This window comes from Phyllobates terribilis, unplaced genomic scaffold, assembly GCF_046119375.1.
Source record: "Phyllobates terribilis strain yellow unplaced genomic scaffold, ASM4611937v1 Scaffold_4__5_contigs__length_816908805, whole genome shotgun sequence".
Lineage (NCBI taxonomy): Eukaryota > Metazoa > Chordata > Amphibia > Anura > Dendrobatidae > Phyllobates > Phyllobates terribilis.
The window spans coordinates 304,038,539-304,056,611 of record NW_027362764.1 but is presented as its reverse complement, the minus strand read 5'-3'; the positions used below and the strand labels follow the sequence as shown (position 1 = coordinate 304,056,611).

The 18,073-nt window shown below is 44.5% G+C and overlaps 1 protein-coding gene across 2 annotated transcripts in view; it reads left to right on the top strand.

Moving 5' to 3' along the window:
- ADCY1 (adenylate cyclase 1) overlaps nt 1-18,073 on the top strand; it is a 743,884-nt gene that overhangs the window by 587,466 nt on the left and 138,345 nt on the right. For both annotated transcript variants that reach the window (XM_073678356.1, XM_073678357.1), the window contains 3 exons: nt 7,917-8,001; nt 10,706-10,795; nt 11,078-11,334. In XM_073678356.1, the coding sequence (XP_073534457.1) occupies nt 7,917-8,001; nt 10,706-10,795; nt 11,078-11,334 (432 nt within the window). The remainder of the gene's footprint in view (nt 1-7,916; nt 8,002-10,705; nt 10,796-11,077; nt 11,335-18,073) is intronic.

Here is an 18,073-nt window from a genome sequence, read left to right as displayed (position 1 = left end):
TGGAGGAAGTAGAGGAGGAGGAGTTGTATGCGGAAGGGCTAGCATCTGCAAGGTCCAGACGGTCGGCAGCACCAAGGCGGCAGGCATGTGAGGGTGGTGGAGATGGTTTTACCAGGGCGCATGGTAGCAGCCAAACTAGTGAGGAAGGTGCAGGAGCCCAGGAAGAAGTGGAGGACGAACTGATGGAAGACTCATCAGATGAGGGAGACCTTGATCACATTTCTGTTGTGCGAGGTTGGGGGGAGAGGACAGAGGAAGGAAGCATGATTGTTACCTCGCCACCAACACAACAGGGACTTGGTGCTCCTGGATGCGCAACACACATGAGTGCCTTCTTGCTGCACTACCTGCAACATGACCCTCGAATTGTGAGAATTAGAAATAATCCTGACTACTGGGTTGCCACACTGTTAGATCCCCGGTACAAAAGTAAATTTGCAGAAATTATTCCTGCCATAGAAAGGGATGCACGCATGCAGGAGTATCAGCAGAGACTGTTGCAGAATCTTACATGTGCTTTTCCACAAAATACCAGTGGTGCACGTAGTGAATCTCACAGTTCCAACTTGCCAACCGTGGGACCGTCAAGTGTTCAGCACTCAAACCATAACAGAACCACAGTATCTGCTGGTAACATCAATTTTGCGGAATCATTTCACCACTTTTTTAGCCCATCCTTTGCAAGGCCACAGGAGACAAGAAGTCTGACACATAGTCAACGCCTAGAGACGATGGTACAGGAGTATCTCCAAGTAAACATTGAAGCCACGACTGTGTCACTGGACCCTTGCTCCTTTTGGGCTTCCAATCTGGATAAATGGCCGGAGCTAGCCACTTACGCCTTGGAGATCTTGTCATGCCCCGCAGCCAGCGTTCTGTCTGAACGTGTGTTCAGCGCTGCTGGTGGTGTGCTGACAGATAAGCGCACGCGGCTCTCCACTGATAATGTAGACAGACTCACGTTCATAAAGATGAACAAATCATGGATCCGAAACGACTTTTCTACCCCTGTGTCATCCTTGGGAGAGTAAAAGCTTGATGATTGGTTAAAATCACCCTACCAACCGTTTTAAGCTTTCAAATTACTAATCATGTTTATCTGTATCTTGGCTGGAAAATAATTTGGGCTTTGTAGCAGTGTGCAGCACTGATTCTATTAGGCCATCTATAATAAGCTCCACCAGATTTCAAATTACTAATCATGTTTATCTGTTTCTTGACTGGAAAATAATTTGGGCTTTGTAGCAGTGTGCAGCACTGATCCTATTAGGCCATCTATACTAAAGCTTCACCAGATTTAAAATTAATAATAATTTTTAGCTGCATCTAGCCCGGAAAATAATTTTGGGGCTCCGAGATGCGCAAGACACATAATTGCCTTCTTGCTGCACTACCTGCAGCATGACCCTCATATTGTCAGAATTCGAAGTAATCATGACTACTGGGTTGCCACACTCTTAGATCCCCCAAACTTTTCGATCAACCTTTTCATTTTAATAAAGACCAAAAAAATGGTCATTTTTGAAATTATAAGCATTAGCAGGTTGTTAGAAACTGAAATCAAACAGTTTTCAACTCAAAACTTTATTCTAGGTGATGTTACATTTTCACATAGGACCCCTTGTTCGAAAGGAGCTTCTGAACTCTCTCGTCCATTGAATTTGTCAGGTTTTGGATGGTTTCTGCTTCAATTGTTTTGCATGAGGACAGAATACCCTCCCAGAGCTGTTGCTTAGATGTGAACTGCCTCCCGCCATCATAGACACTCCTTTTAATGATGCTCCAAAGGTTCTGAATGGGGTAGAGGTCAGGGGAGCATGGGGCTCACACCATAAGTTTGTCCCCTTTTATGCCCATATCAGCCAGAGATGCAGATGTTTTATGTGCAGCATGAGATGGTGCATTATCATGCAGAAAAATGATCTTGCTGTGAAATACACGGTTCTTCTTCTTGAACCATGGCAGGAAGTGCTGTTTGAGAAAATCCACATACATTATGGAGTTCTTCTTTAGCGCCTTCAGGGATCCTAAAGGGGCCGACAATCTCTCTCCCCATGATTCCAGCCCAAAACATTACTCCACCTCCTCCTTGTTGGCGCTGTAGCCGTGTTTACGTGGGGTGTCCATCAACCAGCCATCCTCCACTCCATCCATCTGGACCATCGAGCACTGCACTGCACTCACCCGTGAACAAAACAGTTTTGAAATCAGTCTTCATGTAATGTTTGGCCCACTGGAGCCGTTTCTGCTTGTGTGAAGTGGATAGAGGAGGTCGACAGGATGGCGTATGCACAGCTGCAAACCTCTGAAGGACCCTGCATCTTGTTGTTCGGGGGACGTTGGAGGCACAAGCAGCTTCAAAAACTTGTCTGCTGCTATGACAAGGCTTTTTTGCCGCTGCTCTTTCAACCTGACGTAATTGCCTGTAGGAAAGAGTCCTCAATTTGCCCTTATCAGCACGCACACGTGTGTACTGTGAATCAGCTACATACTTCTTGATTGCCAAGACACTTCATCCTGATCATCGCACAATGTTGATTGTAGTCATGCCTTGACCTAAACACTCCACAATTTGTTGCTTCTCAGCAGCCGACACATCCTTTTTCTTTCCCATTTTGGCAGAAAATGTAGGCTGCTTAATAATGTGAGACAGCCTTCTTAAGTAGTCTTGCCTTTCATTGGACACACCTGCCAAACTAATTAGCACAGGTGTCTGCAATTGCTTACAGTGATATAAAGAGCCCTGACACACATCACCATCAATGAGTTTAACTGACAAACAAACAAATTCTTCCCTTATCACTCCTAAACACTTTTTGCATAATAATTTGGAACACAGTGTACATGTGCTTTTCCACAAAACACCAGTGGTTCACGTAGTGAATCTTACAGTTCTAACTTGCCAACCGTGGTCTGTATGGAGTTGTTCAATGAAGGGCCCAAAATTAAGATAACATAGATGGGAGAGGTCTCTATGAATAGGAATTCCTAAGTATTTGATACCCTGTGAGGGCCAGGCAAAGGGAAAGTTGGACTGGATGGAATCCTATATGGATTTGGGGAGGGAGACATCGAGGGCCTCAGACTTCGCTGCATTGATTTTAAAATTTGACCATGTAACAAAGTGATCTATTTCAGCCATAACAGCATGGATGGATATATGTGATTGAGTGATATATACTAGGACATCATCAGCAAATAGAGAGCACTTGTACTCGGTGCCTCCCACCTCAATCCACCTAATATTGGCGTTATGGCGAATTGATGAGAGCAGGTGCTCCGTCACTAGGATGTATAAGAGAGGGGACAGAGAACATCCCTGCCTTGTCCCATTGGTGATTGTGAAAGGTGATGAAAATGTTCTGACGCGCCCCCTGGGCCTTGGGACACCCGGAGCCGGACCCTTTTTGGTGGATGCTGGTGGTTGTAGTCTCCGTGGCGGCAACCCGGTTCCGTGGCTCAGGGCGGTCAAACCAGTGGCGGAACTATTTATGTGGTTTTGATGTTTAAATGTCCGACTACGCCACCCGTGGATTGCGGTCAGAGTGAACCGCCGCTCCAGGGCAGACCGCTGAGGCTGGTGTTGTGGGTGCAGCAGAGCGTAGCATAACTCCCCACGGGAGGAGTATAGCCTCAGGGCAGTGTATGCGGAGGATGGGGGTGATGGTGCAGGGCAGCAGCAGTAATGACACGGAGTCAGTGATGCAGTCCAGGGCCTTTACTCACAGTTCTTATTATCCAGACCACGTCTGCAGGTAACGGCTGCCCACGTCGTACTGTGCTCACCAGGTGAGGGGCTCAGACAACTCCCAGATAACTTTGGAGTGCTTCACACAACCCCCTTTGTGTGTCCTTTGTCTGGCCTTTCTTACCAACCCTTCTGTCCGGCTGCCTCGGGCCTCCTCTTGGTAAACTTGGCACCAGTTTCCCTGACCCTATGTGGTGCCTTCCTAGCGGGTGTAGCGAGGGGCTGCGCCACATAAAATGTCACAGCCTCCTGTTTCTAGCTGAGGGTCGTTTCCTGCCTCCACTAGTTTCGGGGACCGGTCTCCCCCTTTGGCCTGACCCCTCCACGCAGGTGGATTCGGGCGTGCGGTGGCGACTCGCCCGTCCGCACCCCTGAGATCCCTTCGTTCCTCGTTCCTGGAGCCTTCTCCGCTCCTCTTCCTTCCTTCTCCCTCTTCCAGGCCTGGGCCTCTGTTACTAGGCCCGCCTCCGGAGCAGAGCTCATGCAGAGCCCCTGCTCCCTGCCACTTCTGCTCAGACTTCTCTGCACTGAACTAAGATGGTGCCCACCTTTTATACTCCCTTCTCAATGCACCCAGGAACTGCTTCCTCCCTGCTCCTGCACTACAGGGTTCCCCTTCCTCAGTGTTCCCTCCCCCCACTCCAGCCAGGGACAGGGACTGTCGTGCCCATCTCAGGGGCATATTGGTCGCCCTGCCCCACGGCAATGTGGTGTAATGCATGCAGGTGTCAGGTCCTGATCCACACTACATCCTTACCTGAGAGTGAGATATCACACCTCTGGGTGAGGTGCAATACCTCTGTAGCAACCGAGCCCTCAGGGTGCTACAGTTCCATTTATCTTCAGCCTAGGTGACATATTGCGATACAGGGCCGTGATTTTGGCTATAAAAGGGTCCCCTAGACCCCTACCCCAAGCTTTTTAAGAGAATCATATATGGCGTGCTAGGAGACTCTATGGAATGCTTTCTCAGCATCCAACGAGAGTATCTAATTACAAATTTTTAACTGCATCTAGCCCAGGAAATACTTTGTGCCTAGTAGCAGGGTCTGCTAGTCAGCGGATTATCCCGGCTGTTAAGCAAGCTACACCACCTGTAGTTTGGACACTTAATTTTTTCAAAGGAAATGCTTCGGGACCACGGGATACTCAGTGAAGAGCATCAGGAGGCACCCCAAGGTATAGGGGCTCGGACTGGCAGTAGGATGCCTTGCGGTGGACAGCCGAGCTCGATCCTTATAAAAGCTTTTTAACTGCAGCAGCTTTAGTGGACGCTACTGGAGCTGGAATTACGCGGCTGCTGGCATGAGACTTGCCCTCCAATAGATCCTTGTAAATGGATTTAAAGTGTATTTATTCAAATTAGAGAGACAATTTAAATTAAAAAGCTTAGAGCTGCCTCCACCACAGGGGGGCTCGCTCGACCCACCAGCGGACAGGCACCAGTATTGGGAGAGGGGGGCTGGCCGTCAGGGTTCACCGCGGCTCTGGCACAAACCCGGCGACACGGAGGTGGCACGGGCAGGAGCGGACTGAACGTGTCGGCTTCTCACTTTTTGGATTTTAGAAGGGCATGACATGCCTATATCTGTGTCTCCCCCTCCTTTTACTCCTCCACCTCTTTTCTTTTCGCATGACTATATGTACTTGTCACTTTTCCATGTGTTAGTTGTGTCTTCTGAGCAGTTTGTCAGCTTTTGGACACCTTTGAAGGTGTTTTCTATGTGTTTTTGTTTGCCTGCCATTGGTTTTAACGGTGTTCGAATGTGTTCGACGAACAGTTCGACGAACAGTTCGGCGAACACACGGGTGTTCGACGAACCGAACCGAACTCGAACACTACGGGGGTGGCTCAACACTACTATTGACATGAACTTCTCACCAGATGTTGGTAAGAACCCATCCATCCACACAAGCAAATAAATTAACCCCTTCACAACCCTGGGATTTTCCGGTTTTGCATTTTCGTTTTTTGCTCCCCTTTTTCCCAGAGCCATAGCGTTTTTATTTTTTGGTCAACATGGCCGTGTGAGGGCTTATTTTTTGCGGGACGAGTTGTAATTTTCAACGCCATTACTAGTTTTACCATATCGTGTACGGGAAAATGGGAAAAAAATTCCAAGTGCGATGAAATTGCAAAAAAAGTACAATACCACAGATGCTTTTTTAAAAAATTTTTTTACCACGTTCACTGAATGCTAAAACTGACCTGTCATTATTATTCTCCAGGTCATTACGAGTTCGTAGATACCAAACATGTATAGGTTCTTTTTTATTTAAGTGGTGAAAAAAAATTCCAAAATTTTGTAAAAAAATAAAAAATAAATGGCGCCATTTTCCAAGACCCATACTGCCTCCAATTTTCGGGATCTGTGGCCGGGTGAGGGCTTATTTTTTGCGCACAGAGCTGAAGTTTTTATTGATACTATTTTGGGGTAGATCCGATGTTTTGATCGCCCGTTATTGCATTTTATTGCAATGTTGCGGTAACCAAAAAACGTAATTCTGGCGTTTAGAATTTTTTTCTCATTATGCCGTTTACCGATCGGTTTAAATTAATTCTTTTTTTATATTGATAGATCGGGCGATTCTGAACGCGGTGATACCAAATAGGTGTATGTGGGTTTTGTTTTTATTATTTTATTTTGAATGGGGTAAAAGGGGGGTGATTTAAATGTTTATATTTTTTACTTTTAATATTTTTAAAAACATTTTTTTTCACTTTTTGCTTGCTTCTATAGTCTCCATAGGAGACTAGAAGCAGCACTTGTCTGATCGCCTCTGCTACATACAGATGATCAGCAGATCACCTGTATGTAGCAGAAGTGGTCCTGTACTATGAGCGCCGACCATTAGGTGGCGCTCATAGCGACCAGCTCATGACAACCACTGGAGTCTGCTGCAGACCCAGGGTTGTCATTCCCACCCATCGGTGACCCGCGATCACGTGATGGGGTCACCGATGGGCGGGGTAAGTAACGCGCTTCCGGCGCGGCGCTCTTAAATGCCGCTGTCAGAGATTGACAGCGGCATTTAACATGTTAACAGCCGCGGGTGGATCACGATTCCACCCTCGGCTGTTGCGGGCACATGTCAGCTGTAAGAATCAGCTGACATGTGCCCGGTTCAGTGCGGGCTCAGCGCCGGAGCCCTCACTGAACCGGGGGATTACAGCCTGTGTGTACTAATATGGCACAGGCTGTAAAGGGGTTAAACTATAGATGTCCATAAATTAAGTTATGTAATAATGAGAAATGACACAGGGAAAAAGTATTGAACACGCTTACTGAAATGTAACTAATATTTTGTACAAAAGCCATTGTTGGTGATGACAGCTTCAAGACGCCTCCTATGTGGAGAAACTAGTCGCATGCATTGCTCAGGTGTGATTTTGGCCCATTCTTCCACACAATCACTCTTCAAATCCTGAAGGTTCCATGGGCTCCTTCTATGAGCCCTGAGCTTTAGTTGCCGCATTTCACCCGCTGTACTTTCTCCCTGCAGCTGCTCGCTTCCAGTCATGCAGGCAATACCTGATCTTTTATTATTTTATTTTACGTGGACAAATTTTGCCTAATTCAGCAGAAAACTAAAGTTTTGTCCACTGTGATAAAATTTAGCAAGCATTACTAAAATTGGGTGGTCATGCTTGCAGAAATTAGTTTTATTTAAGTTCGACCCCTGCAGATGTTAATTTTTATGTTGCTTAGGACAAACCCTCATGGTATACTCTAGAAATTAATAAATGTAATCATATTCACATGTGGCGATTCTTTACTGTAAGAGCAGTGAGACTATTGAACTCTCTGCCACATGATGTTGTAATGATTGATTCAGTACAAAAATACAGGAAGGGTCTGGATGTCTTTGAAGGAAATTATAACTTTACAGGTTATGAGTATTAGATTCTATGATGGGACGTTAATCCAGGTAGCTAGTCTGATTGCTGTATGTGGAGTAAAGAAGGAAGTTTTCCCCTAATATGGAGCTATTAGTGTCTGCCCCATGGATTTTTTTTGCCTTCCTCTGGGTCAACATATTAGCTTATAAATTGAATTTGATGGACTTATGTTTATCTTTAATCTTAAACCTATGATACTATGAAGGTCTTTATGTATTATATTATTATCATGCTTACAGATAAATGCTCTTTTTATGTTTTTACTAGAAGCACTATTGTCCTTGTCCTCCTGGTGCTCTGCATATGCTTCCTGGTGGCTTGTATCATGTATCTACATGTCACACGAGTGCAGGTAAATATATTTTCAGAACTTTTGTGTTTGAGACTGTAGAAAATAAACGATCTCTCCATAGGATTATCGTTAAAGTTGCCTTACAGTGCTGGAGTACTTTGCACCCAATGTCTACATTACGTTTCTTCTCACTCTTCAAAAAACAGACTAATAGGGTCAATTTCAATTTAATTTGGGCACCCCTGGTCAAAATTACTGTTATTGTGAACATATAAGTAAGTTGTTGATAAAATGATCTCTAAAAGGCCTAAAGCTAAGGATGATATATTTACTTTCTATTTTAGGCCAAAAAAATATATATTGTCATTTTTTACATTTTAAAAATTACAAAAAGGAAAATGCATGCAAATGTCACCCGAAAGATGAATAATATTCTCTTTTAATGTTTGACCCTTTAGTGATGGAATATAATCTGTGTACACCCTAAAAGTAAGTGCCTAAAATCATACAAACATCTACAATAGAGAAGAAACTAAAGTGAACTAATATTACATAGCATTATCTGATTTCCATCTAATTACTAATGGCAATAACCAAGTGTAATTAACAATTTGTGAATTAACTATTTTAATAACTGTGGAAATTTCACATGCTTACAAATAAATGAAATGCTATTTTATTTACTCCATCCTGAAATGTGACGTATATGTCGGGTCCTCAACATCCCGCAACATACAAGGGAGATGCTGGCTATGATACAAAGCCAGCATCTGGTGTAACAGCAGCAACCAGAGCTATCTCTGACTGTTGCAGTTTTAACTATTTACATGCTGCTGTGAATCGCTGACATCTGCATTTATATAGCGCGATTGCCAGTGCATATATTGGCTTCTGTCATCCCCTTGAAACTCAATTATGAGGGGCCATTGTGTGGTCATTGCTACCAGGGGCCTCAAGTCATCTAAAGGCAGTAAAAAATTAAAAAAATGTTAACAATCTGAAAAAAATACAAAAGTTCAAGTCACCCACTTTTTCTCCATTAATAATAAAGAAATAGAAAGAATAAGTGTATTTGATTTTGACACACCTGTAAAAGTTCTATCTTTCAAAGCATAAAATTAATTAAAACCAACTGTACACGCCATAATGAGAAAAATAATCAAAATGCCAGACTTGCTATCTTTAGGTTGCCTCACCTCCCTAAAAAAATTGCAATAAAAAGAGATCATAACATTGTATCTACCTCAAAAAAGGTATTAATAAAACCATAAGCTTGCCCTCATAGCTCCATCAGCTGAAAAATAAAGAAATTACAGGTCACACAACATGATGACATACACCAATTTTTTTTTACAATATATTTTTTTTTCACCATTTAAAAGGGAACCTGTCACCATGTTTTTCCCATATGAGGTAAGATCAGTATCTTTCAGCCCTGATATATGGCATTTTAATATGCTTTATATATGCCCCCAACCCGACCTTCAAGACAAGAAAAACACCTTTTATTATACTCACCTACCGGGCGGTCGAGTCCGATGGGCGTCGCTGGTATTGTAGTGTGCATACAGCCATGCTCTTTGGCTTTTTCCTGCACATGCGCACTGTAGTACTTTGCTCTTCCCTTGACAGGGCAGAGAGAAGTACGCCTGAACAGGAGCGCGATGCCGGACATTGTGTGGATGACGTAGGACACGTCATCCACACGAAGCACAGAAGGAGGACAACATTGCAAGAAGAGAAGAGGCACCGGACCAAGGCCAGTGACGCCGATTGGACCGGACCGCCCTGTAGATGAATATAATAAAGGCTGTATTTCTTAATTGGATTGGATGCATATATACAGCATGTTAGAATGCTGTATATCAGGACTTACAGGTACTGGCCTTACTTCATATGGGTATAACCTGGTGACAGGCTCCCTTTAATAAAAAAGAAATACAGGTTTGGTATCAATGCAATCGTACTAATATGGAAAATTATATTGCAAGGTCATTTGTTTACCGCATTATGTGTAAGCACTGTAAAAACAGAACCGCAAAAACTTAGATTTTTTCCCCCCATTTTCCAGTGCCTTTTATGGTAAAATAATGGAGTCTTTCAAAACTACAACTCGTTCCGCAGAATACAAGCCGTTATATGGCTATGTTGGTGGAAAAATCAAAAAGTTAGGCTGGGTGCCCACGTAGCGTTTTTCAAGCGTTTATGCTGCGGAATTTCCGCAGCGTAAATGCTTGCTAAACGCTAGGTAATCCGCTCCCTATGGTCCCCAAGGGGATTCCGCAAGTTCTATGCCCACGCTGCGGATTTTTCCACAGCGTTTATGCTGCGTTCAAAAATCCGCAGCATGTTCATTAATTTTGCGTTTCCGCAAGCGGAATTGCCTTTTTCAATGCATTAAAAAACGCAAGGCAATTCCGCATGTTGAAATCGCGCGATAAACGCGCGATAAACGCGTGCGGAATTCCGCATGTGTTTTCACTTGCAGAAATGAAGCAGAAATTTTCTGCTTCATTGCTGCATCGTGGGCACATAGCCTTATGGCTCTTGGAAGAAGAGGAGAAAAAGTGGAAGTGCAAAAACAAACAAATCGCCCGGAAGTAAAAGATTCATTATTTTCATGTGCATTACAGTGTATAGAAACTAAACATGACACAGTATAAAATCATTATACAAATATAGTGCTTATTTTTTAATTTGTTTTTTTTTGGGGGGGTGGGGTTTGGAAATGGCATTGACTAATTACCCACATTTTATCTTGCAGTGCTTCCCAGGGTGCCTAACAATACAAATACGAACCATTTTATGTATTTTCATAGTAGTATTAATTTACTCTGTGGCCCAAGGATGTGTGGTGAGTAATAATAATATGCTTAATATTTCTAAGCGAAGTTAATAATGAAGAATTGTGGATAAGAAATAAAATGCATTTCTAGATAAGAAATAAGCCTTTCTAAGACACTTTTACATCTTAAAGTAATGCAATTTTCTCCTGAATTACTACTATATTGGGCTATAGATCAATACTATAAACTGACTGACGCCATTGTGCATGAAATAAACCAATTGTAAGTACACGTCATGTTATTACTACATGCTTTTACATGTCTTAATTAATTATATACATTTTTTTCAGGTTGGATGCATGCCTTGGTCATGGAGTGCAAATTCCAGCAGCTCCATTATGATTATTTCTCCAAATGGAGAAAATAAAACAATGGAAGAACGCCCGTGTGACACAGCTCACTATGCTTTCTTGTCATGTGTGGTGGGCACGTTAACGTTGGCAATTTTTTTACGCATCTCTTCATTGCCAAAAATGATTTTACTTCTTTTTGTTACTGTTTTATACATAGTAATTTTGGAACTCAGTGGATACAGAAAAGCATCAGGGTAAGAAAGCTTAAATCTACTTGGTAATGATATACCTGAAAGTTTTGTTTGTTTTGGTGAACAAGCTCATAATTATTAAATGCATACAATCAGCTCCACTCTTAGGGTAATGCTTCATCATAGATCCCAACTGTCCTGGATTCAGCAGGACTGTTCTAACTTGTAATAATCACCACTTCTTTGCTCTCCAACGTCTTCATCAAAGCTCCTCGGATGGGGCAGCATCTCTACTTGTACATAAATTAAATTATTCCCTTCTTTTCAGGTACCCTGAGTCTCAAACTTGCGACATAACATTCTCAGGCCAGAGCTCTAGCAATGAGCCACAGCCCACAATGATGTAAATATGAGAATTTGGTAATCTTGAGCTGTATTGCAGGCAGTGAACCCAGAAGCAAGTTATACATGTACATAGAGATACTTTGTATATAACAGTGTATTTCTTTGTTCCCTGTATACTAGAGGTGAAGAAAAAGTCAGATTTTTTCATTGCTATAAAACTAGTAAAAAAATAAAAAGCAATTGCAAAAAAGTAATTTTTCTTTTTTTGTGAGTCTTCCCAGGATTCGAACCCACAATCTTCAGCATTACAGGAAAGAGCTAAAGCAATTAAGCCATAGGCTCTGGCGATGCCACTGGGAGAACTTTGTGTACTTGATCTGTATTGCAGGCTCTGACTCCACATGCAGATTGTACAGAGCAGTGTATTTCTGTCCTAGGATTTTAGAGGGAGAATAAAAGATTTTTTTTCATTCCTATAAAATTACAAATAAAATTATGAAAAACTATGACAATAATGTCATTTTAATGCACTTTTTTTAAAAAAAATAATAAACATCACTAATCAGCAGATAGCACGGACATATTTTTGTCTGTGTAATTGTAATGATTTGCGCAACACCTAGATCATATTATTAAAGGGGATCAGTAATTGGCATAAAAAATGGCGTAATTTATATTTTTTCTTTAATAAACCAATGAAAAATGTAATAAAAATGTAACGCTAAGGCTGTGTTCACATGTAGCGTAAATGCTGTGTTTTTTCCACTGTTTTTTTCTACACATTTTCTGCAGGTGTCTTCACCACAAGATGCAATAACAATCTTCTCTGATTATTGAGTGTTTGCTACTTTTCTTTTATGCATTTTCCACTTTCTATGATGTAAAGCTGTTTTTTTTAATACTACATAAAAGCTTTGATGCTGCGCTTAAAACTGCAACAGCGTTTTTTCGAGGCTCCACATAAAAGCCTATGAAAAAAAAGCACCAAAACTGCAAAGTTCAGCAGCGTCTTTAGGCGCACAAAGGGCAGAGGTTTAATGAAATCACATCCACTTTGCTTGGAAATTTAGGTCTTGTTCGCGTGTAGCGTAAATGGTAAGTTTTTTTCTGCTGCTTTTTTTGTAGAGAAATTAAGAAATTCTGCTGTGTTTAACTGTCCCAGCAAAGTGGATGTGATTTCATGAAAAATGCACGCCCTGTGGGCCCAAGGACGCTGCTGAACTTTGCGGTTTTGGTGCTTTTTTTCTCTAACCTGAAAAAAACGCAAGGAAATAAAAAATGCCGTTGCAGTTTTAAGCTCTGAATCAAAGCTTTTCTGTATTATTAAAAAAGTGTTAAAAAGTGATTCTTATTGTCACAAGGTTTATCCTTGTCAACCTGATGGCAGCATAAATATGGACGCTGATTGCACAGGTTTGTTAAAATGATGTTATATTCTTCAAAATGGTGCTAATTTACACTCCATTTCCATCTTAACATTTCCATCAATGGAAAAAGAAATCAGAAGCATAAAATTTACTTGTTAGCTGTGCTTCACAGTGAACGGCTTAAAAAAAATAAAAACAATTCAAGACATTTTTTTTGTTCATCCCTAGGAATGGGCGAACCTGAACACTAAAGTTTGGGGTCCGTACCGGACACCTAGTGTCCAGTACCGAATCCTGAACATGGACTTCAAACCCACGCCCTTTTCCGCGTTGGGGTTCGGCTGCGCCTTAAAAAGCTTGATAAAAGGCTGCAGGTCAGCCAGTCACCAAGCTTTATGGCTGTGGGCACTTCCTGCCAAATCACACTCATGCCAAATATTGGCATGGCTCTGATTAGGCGGCATAGCATGTGATCCGGCCTGTATAAAGACAGGAGAAAAGAGTGCCGTTCAGCCTAGTGCACACAGCCCCTATTCTGTTCTTTACAGCCTGCTTATTAGTTCCCGTACAGCCTGGTGCACAGTGAAGTTCCAGCATTGTCCAGAGTGCCCATACAGCCTGGTGCACAGTGCACATACAGCCTTTGTAGAGTGTGCATACAGCCTGGTGCTCAGTGCACTTATAGCCTTTGTTGAGTGCCCATACAGCCTGTGCACTTCCATATTTTGTAGAGTGCCAATACAGCCTTTGTAGAGTGCCCATAGAGACTGGTGCATAGTGCACTTACAGCCTTTGTAGAGTTCCTATACAGCCTGGTGCACAGTGCACTTACAACCTTTGTATAGTGCCCATAGAACCTGGTGCACAGTGCACTTACAGCCTTTGTAGAGTATGCACACAGCCTGGTGCACAGTGCTTACAACCTTTGTAGAGCACCCGTATAACCTGGTGCGCAGTGCACGTGCAACCTTTGTAGAGTGCTCATATAGCCTGGTGCACAATTCACTTATAGCCTTTGTAGAGTGCCCATACAGACTGGTGCACAGTGCATTTCCAACCTTTGTAGAGTGACTGTACAGCCTGGTGCACAGTGCACTTTCAGCCTTTGTAGAGTGCCCGTACAGACTGGTGCACAGTGCATTTCCAGCCTTTGTAAAGTGCCCATACAGCCTTTGTAGAGTGTCTGTACAGCCTGGTGCACAGTGCACTTTCAGCCTTTGTAGAGTGCCCATACAGACTGGTACACAGTGCCCGTACAGCCTGGTGCACAGTGCACTTCTAGTCTTTGTAGAGTGCCCATACAACCTGATGCACAGTGCCTTCCAGCCTTTGTAAGTGCCTGTACAGCCTGGTCGACAGTGTACATACAGCCTTTGTAGAGTGTCCATGCAGCCTGGTGCACAGTGCACTTCCAGCCTTTGTAGAGTGCCCTTCCAGCCTGGTGCATACTGCCTGTAAAGCCTGGTGCTTAGTGCCCTTACAGTCTGGTGAACAGTGCACTTACAGCCTGTCGTATAGTGGCCATAAACAGGAAGAGAGCATATAATAAGGGACGTGTTCGTGATGCTGCTGGTGGTGATGGTGGAGCTGCTGTAAGGAGAGGACATGGTCGTTTTGTGCCTGTTACTGTCACGCAAGGTGTGGGAAAGACTTAGTGCAACACAAAAGGAAGAAGGAAAGGGAGCCCAGACTCTAGGGAAAGGGGGGAAGTGGAGACCTCCTAGGTTGATCTACGGTTACCCTGTCTCCCCTAATGTCCCTGTATTGGCTCTTCACCAATCACCGCACACATGCCTCACCCAGTCTTTCATGGGCATATGACTAAGGCTAGGGAAGGGAGGAGATGAGCACTAGTCAATCTCCACTAAACACTATAGACAATAGGGGTGGACAAACCGGGGAAAATTGCTTAGCTTTCGACGAACTCCAGACAAATGTGCATACGCCCTCAAGCTCCAGAGAGGACGAAGTACTGCTCCTGCTAAAGCTTTCACAGGTTCAAAGGTAGTAATGAATATCACCGGCACTATCCTCTGAAACACAGCAGGTATTTATACACCCAGGCAGGGTGTTAATTAGCCAGAGGGAGGTAGCTGCTGGGTCCTAGAGACAGCGTCTAAGAAGATGTCAGTAATGCCAAATGTAGTGATCTCCTGCAACTAACTGCATGGCGACTGTCTGTCCCCTTTGACACACCCGTGACAGTTACGTGCCCAAGTGAAAGACCTTCCTCAGATGCACACAGGTGACAGGATGTTCTGCATCATTTCGTAGGCTCAAGTATCGCTGGCAGAATGGTGAGGCCACAACATATTGAGGCGGTGTTAGACTGGATGGCTGAAAGTGCCTCCACTTCCTTCACATTGTCTTCCACCTGGTCCACTACAGAAAGAGCTGATTTGGCACCTGATGACCATGGTCATCATTCTTCCACCTCACCCCCTTGCAAAAAATCCATGCTGTCTGAGCCTCAAATCAAGCATCAGTCTTTTCTGCTTTTTGATGACTCCACTGGCTGGGGTTCCGTGGCCCACCCACCTGGCCCTGCCCCACAAGTGGAAGAGACAGAGTGCACTAATGACAATCCACTTGTTATGTTGGAGGATGAGTACACAGGAGGGCCAGTGCACACGGTGAGTGGACCACCACAGCACATCTCTGAGGATGAAGAAACACAGGTGCCAACTGCCAACTGCTGCATCTTTCTGCAGTGTGCAGACCGGCAAGGAGGACAGGGGTGCGGAGTGGGTGGAAATGATGCGGGGGATGATGAGGTCCTAGACCTCACATGGAACGAAAGGCCATCATTGTGACGTTCTCAGTTCGTAGGAAGAGGAGATGGTCACGCTGCCCCAGCAGCACAGCAAAAGAGGGAGCAGGGTGGAAAAGCATAGGGGCCAGCCCCTAGCCAGTACATCAACTGCTACTGCCCACCGTGCCAAGGGAATGAGCACACCATGGGATTTCTTTTGGCAATGTCCTGATGACAAGCGACAGGTGGTTTGCATGCAGAGCCTTCAGAGCCTTCAGCGAGACATAAAACTTCTAAACATAAGCACCACCTGCATGATGAGGCATCTGATATCTAAGCATGAGGTGCAGTGGAGTACACATCTTGAAAAGCATGAGAGATCTGAGCATCTTCCTGCTCCTTATTCTGATGCGGTCTCATCCTCCTCCTCCAGCTCATGATCACCTGGGCCACCTGCCTCCCTGCAAAGAGAGGATGTGACATCACCACTATCACCAAGCATCTCCACACCGTCCCATGGAAGTGTTCAGCTTTCCATCCCTCAAACCCTTGAGAGAAAGAGGAAATACCTCCTACCCACCCACGAGACATGGTCCTGAATGACAGCATTCCCAAATTACTGGCCTTCAAAATGCTGCCCTTCTGGCTGGTAGAGATGGACAGTTTAAACAACTGATGGCAGTGGCTGTCCCACAATATGTTGTTCCCAGCAACTACTACTTTTCCAAGCGGGCCATTCCTGCCCTGCACACACATGTGGCAGACCAAATCAGGTGTGCACTGCGCAACGCCATCAGTGGCAAGGTCAACATAACCACTGATACATGGACCAGTAAGCATGGGCAGAGTCGTTACATCTCCCTAACTGCTCATTCGGTAAATGTAGTGCGGGCTGGGCCAGAGGTGGAAGGCGTTTCAGCTCATGTCCTACCACCACCGAGAATTGCTGGACATTCCTCTGTACAGGTTGCCTCTTTCTCCTAATCCGCTTCCTCCACCACTTCCTCCTCTGCTCACAGTATGACCTGCACCACCAACTTCAGCATATCCAGGGTGAAATCACAGAAGGCTGTTCTTAAACTCCTCTTTCTAGGGGACAGATCCCACATCGCACAGCAATTGTGGACGGGGATCAAACAGCAGACAGATGAGTCATTGGTGCCTCTGAACCTCAAGCCTTATGGTGTGCGATAATGGGCGAAATCTCAAACCATATCTGGGCCTAGCCAGTTTGACACACATCCCTTGCCTGCCCTTGGTGGTGCAGAGCTTCCTTAAAAATTGCTGTGATATATCAGAGCTGCTGGTGAATGTGCGGGCGGTGTGTGTGCTCTTTTGGCGTTCTCACCCTGCTTCGGCTTGCCTGTCTGTGCTGTACTTCTGTTTTCCTGCTCACCATACGTATGCGATGTACCAACAAGGTGGGACTCCACCTTGCATATGCTGGAGAGGCTGTGTGAGTAGCAGCAGGCAATAGTGCAGTTTCAGCTGCTGCACGCACTGGTGAGTCGCACTGTGGAGCAATCCCACTTCACCACCAATGAGTGGGCCTCCATGCGGGATGTGTGTGCCTTGTTGTGCTGCTTCGCATATTCCAGCAACATGGCCAACTCTGATGATGACGCCATCATCATCATTACTATGCCACTTGTATGCCTGCTGTAAACAACATTTCAGGCAATGATGCATGAGATAGTGGCACAGGAGGAAGAGGAGCAGAAGAAACAGAGACCATTTTTTCCGTTATCAGGCCTGTCATCCACACATGGCTCAGAGGGTGGGTTCTTGTACCAACAGCGACTGGATACACAATGGTCTGGCCAGGGAACAGTTTTGGAAGATGAGAAACCGATGTACACAGCAGGGTGGCACTCAAAACTGCTCACGGACATCACAGGAGCATGGCTGGGGGGATACAGAGGAACCAGAGCATACACCTCCCACTGAGGACAGCTTGTCGCTGCCTCTGGACAGACTGGCACACATTAGCCAATACATGCTGCAGTGCCTGCGCAATGACATCGGAGTTGCCCGTATTGTTACTAGTGCTGATTTGTGGGTGGCCACCCTGCTGGATCCCTGCTACAAGGACAGTGTACTATCATTAGAGATGAGCGGTGTTCGACTAGAACTGTTCGCCAATCTCAAATTCGAGCTGTTTTGGGCGGTGTTCGAGTTGTTCGACGAACCCGAACGATTTGCAAAAAATTCGGCTGTTCGAGGTTATGTTCGATAACTGTTCGTGCACCAAAAGCGTGTCCTGCATGTCTGGCGCTATTTAGAGCACCAATCATGCAGGGATTGTCTGCCACTCACTGTAATGCCACAGCCATGGTGG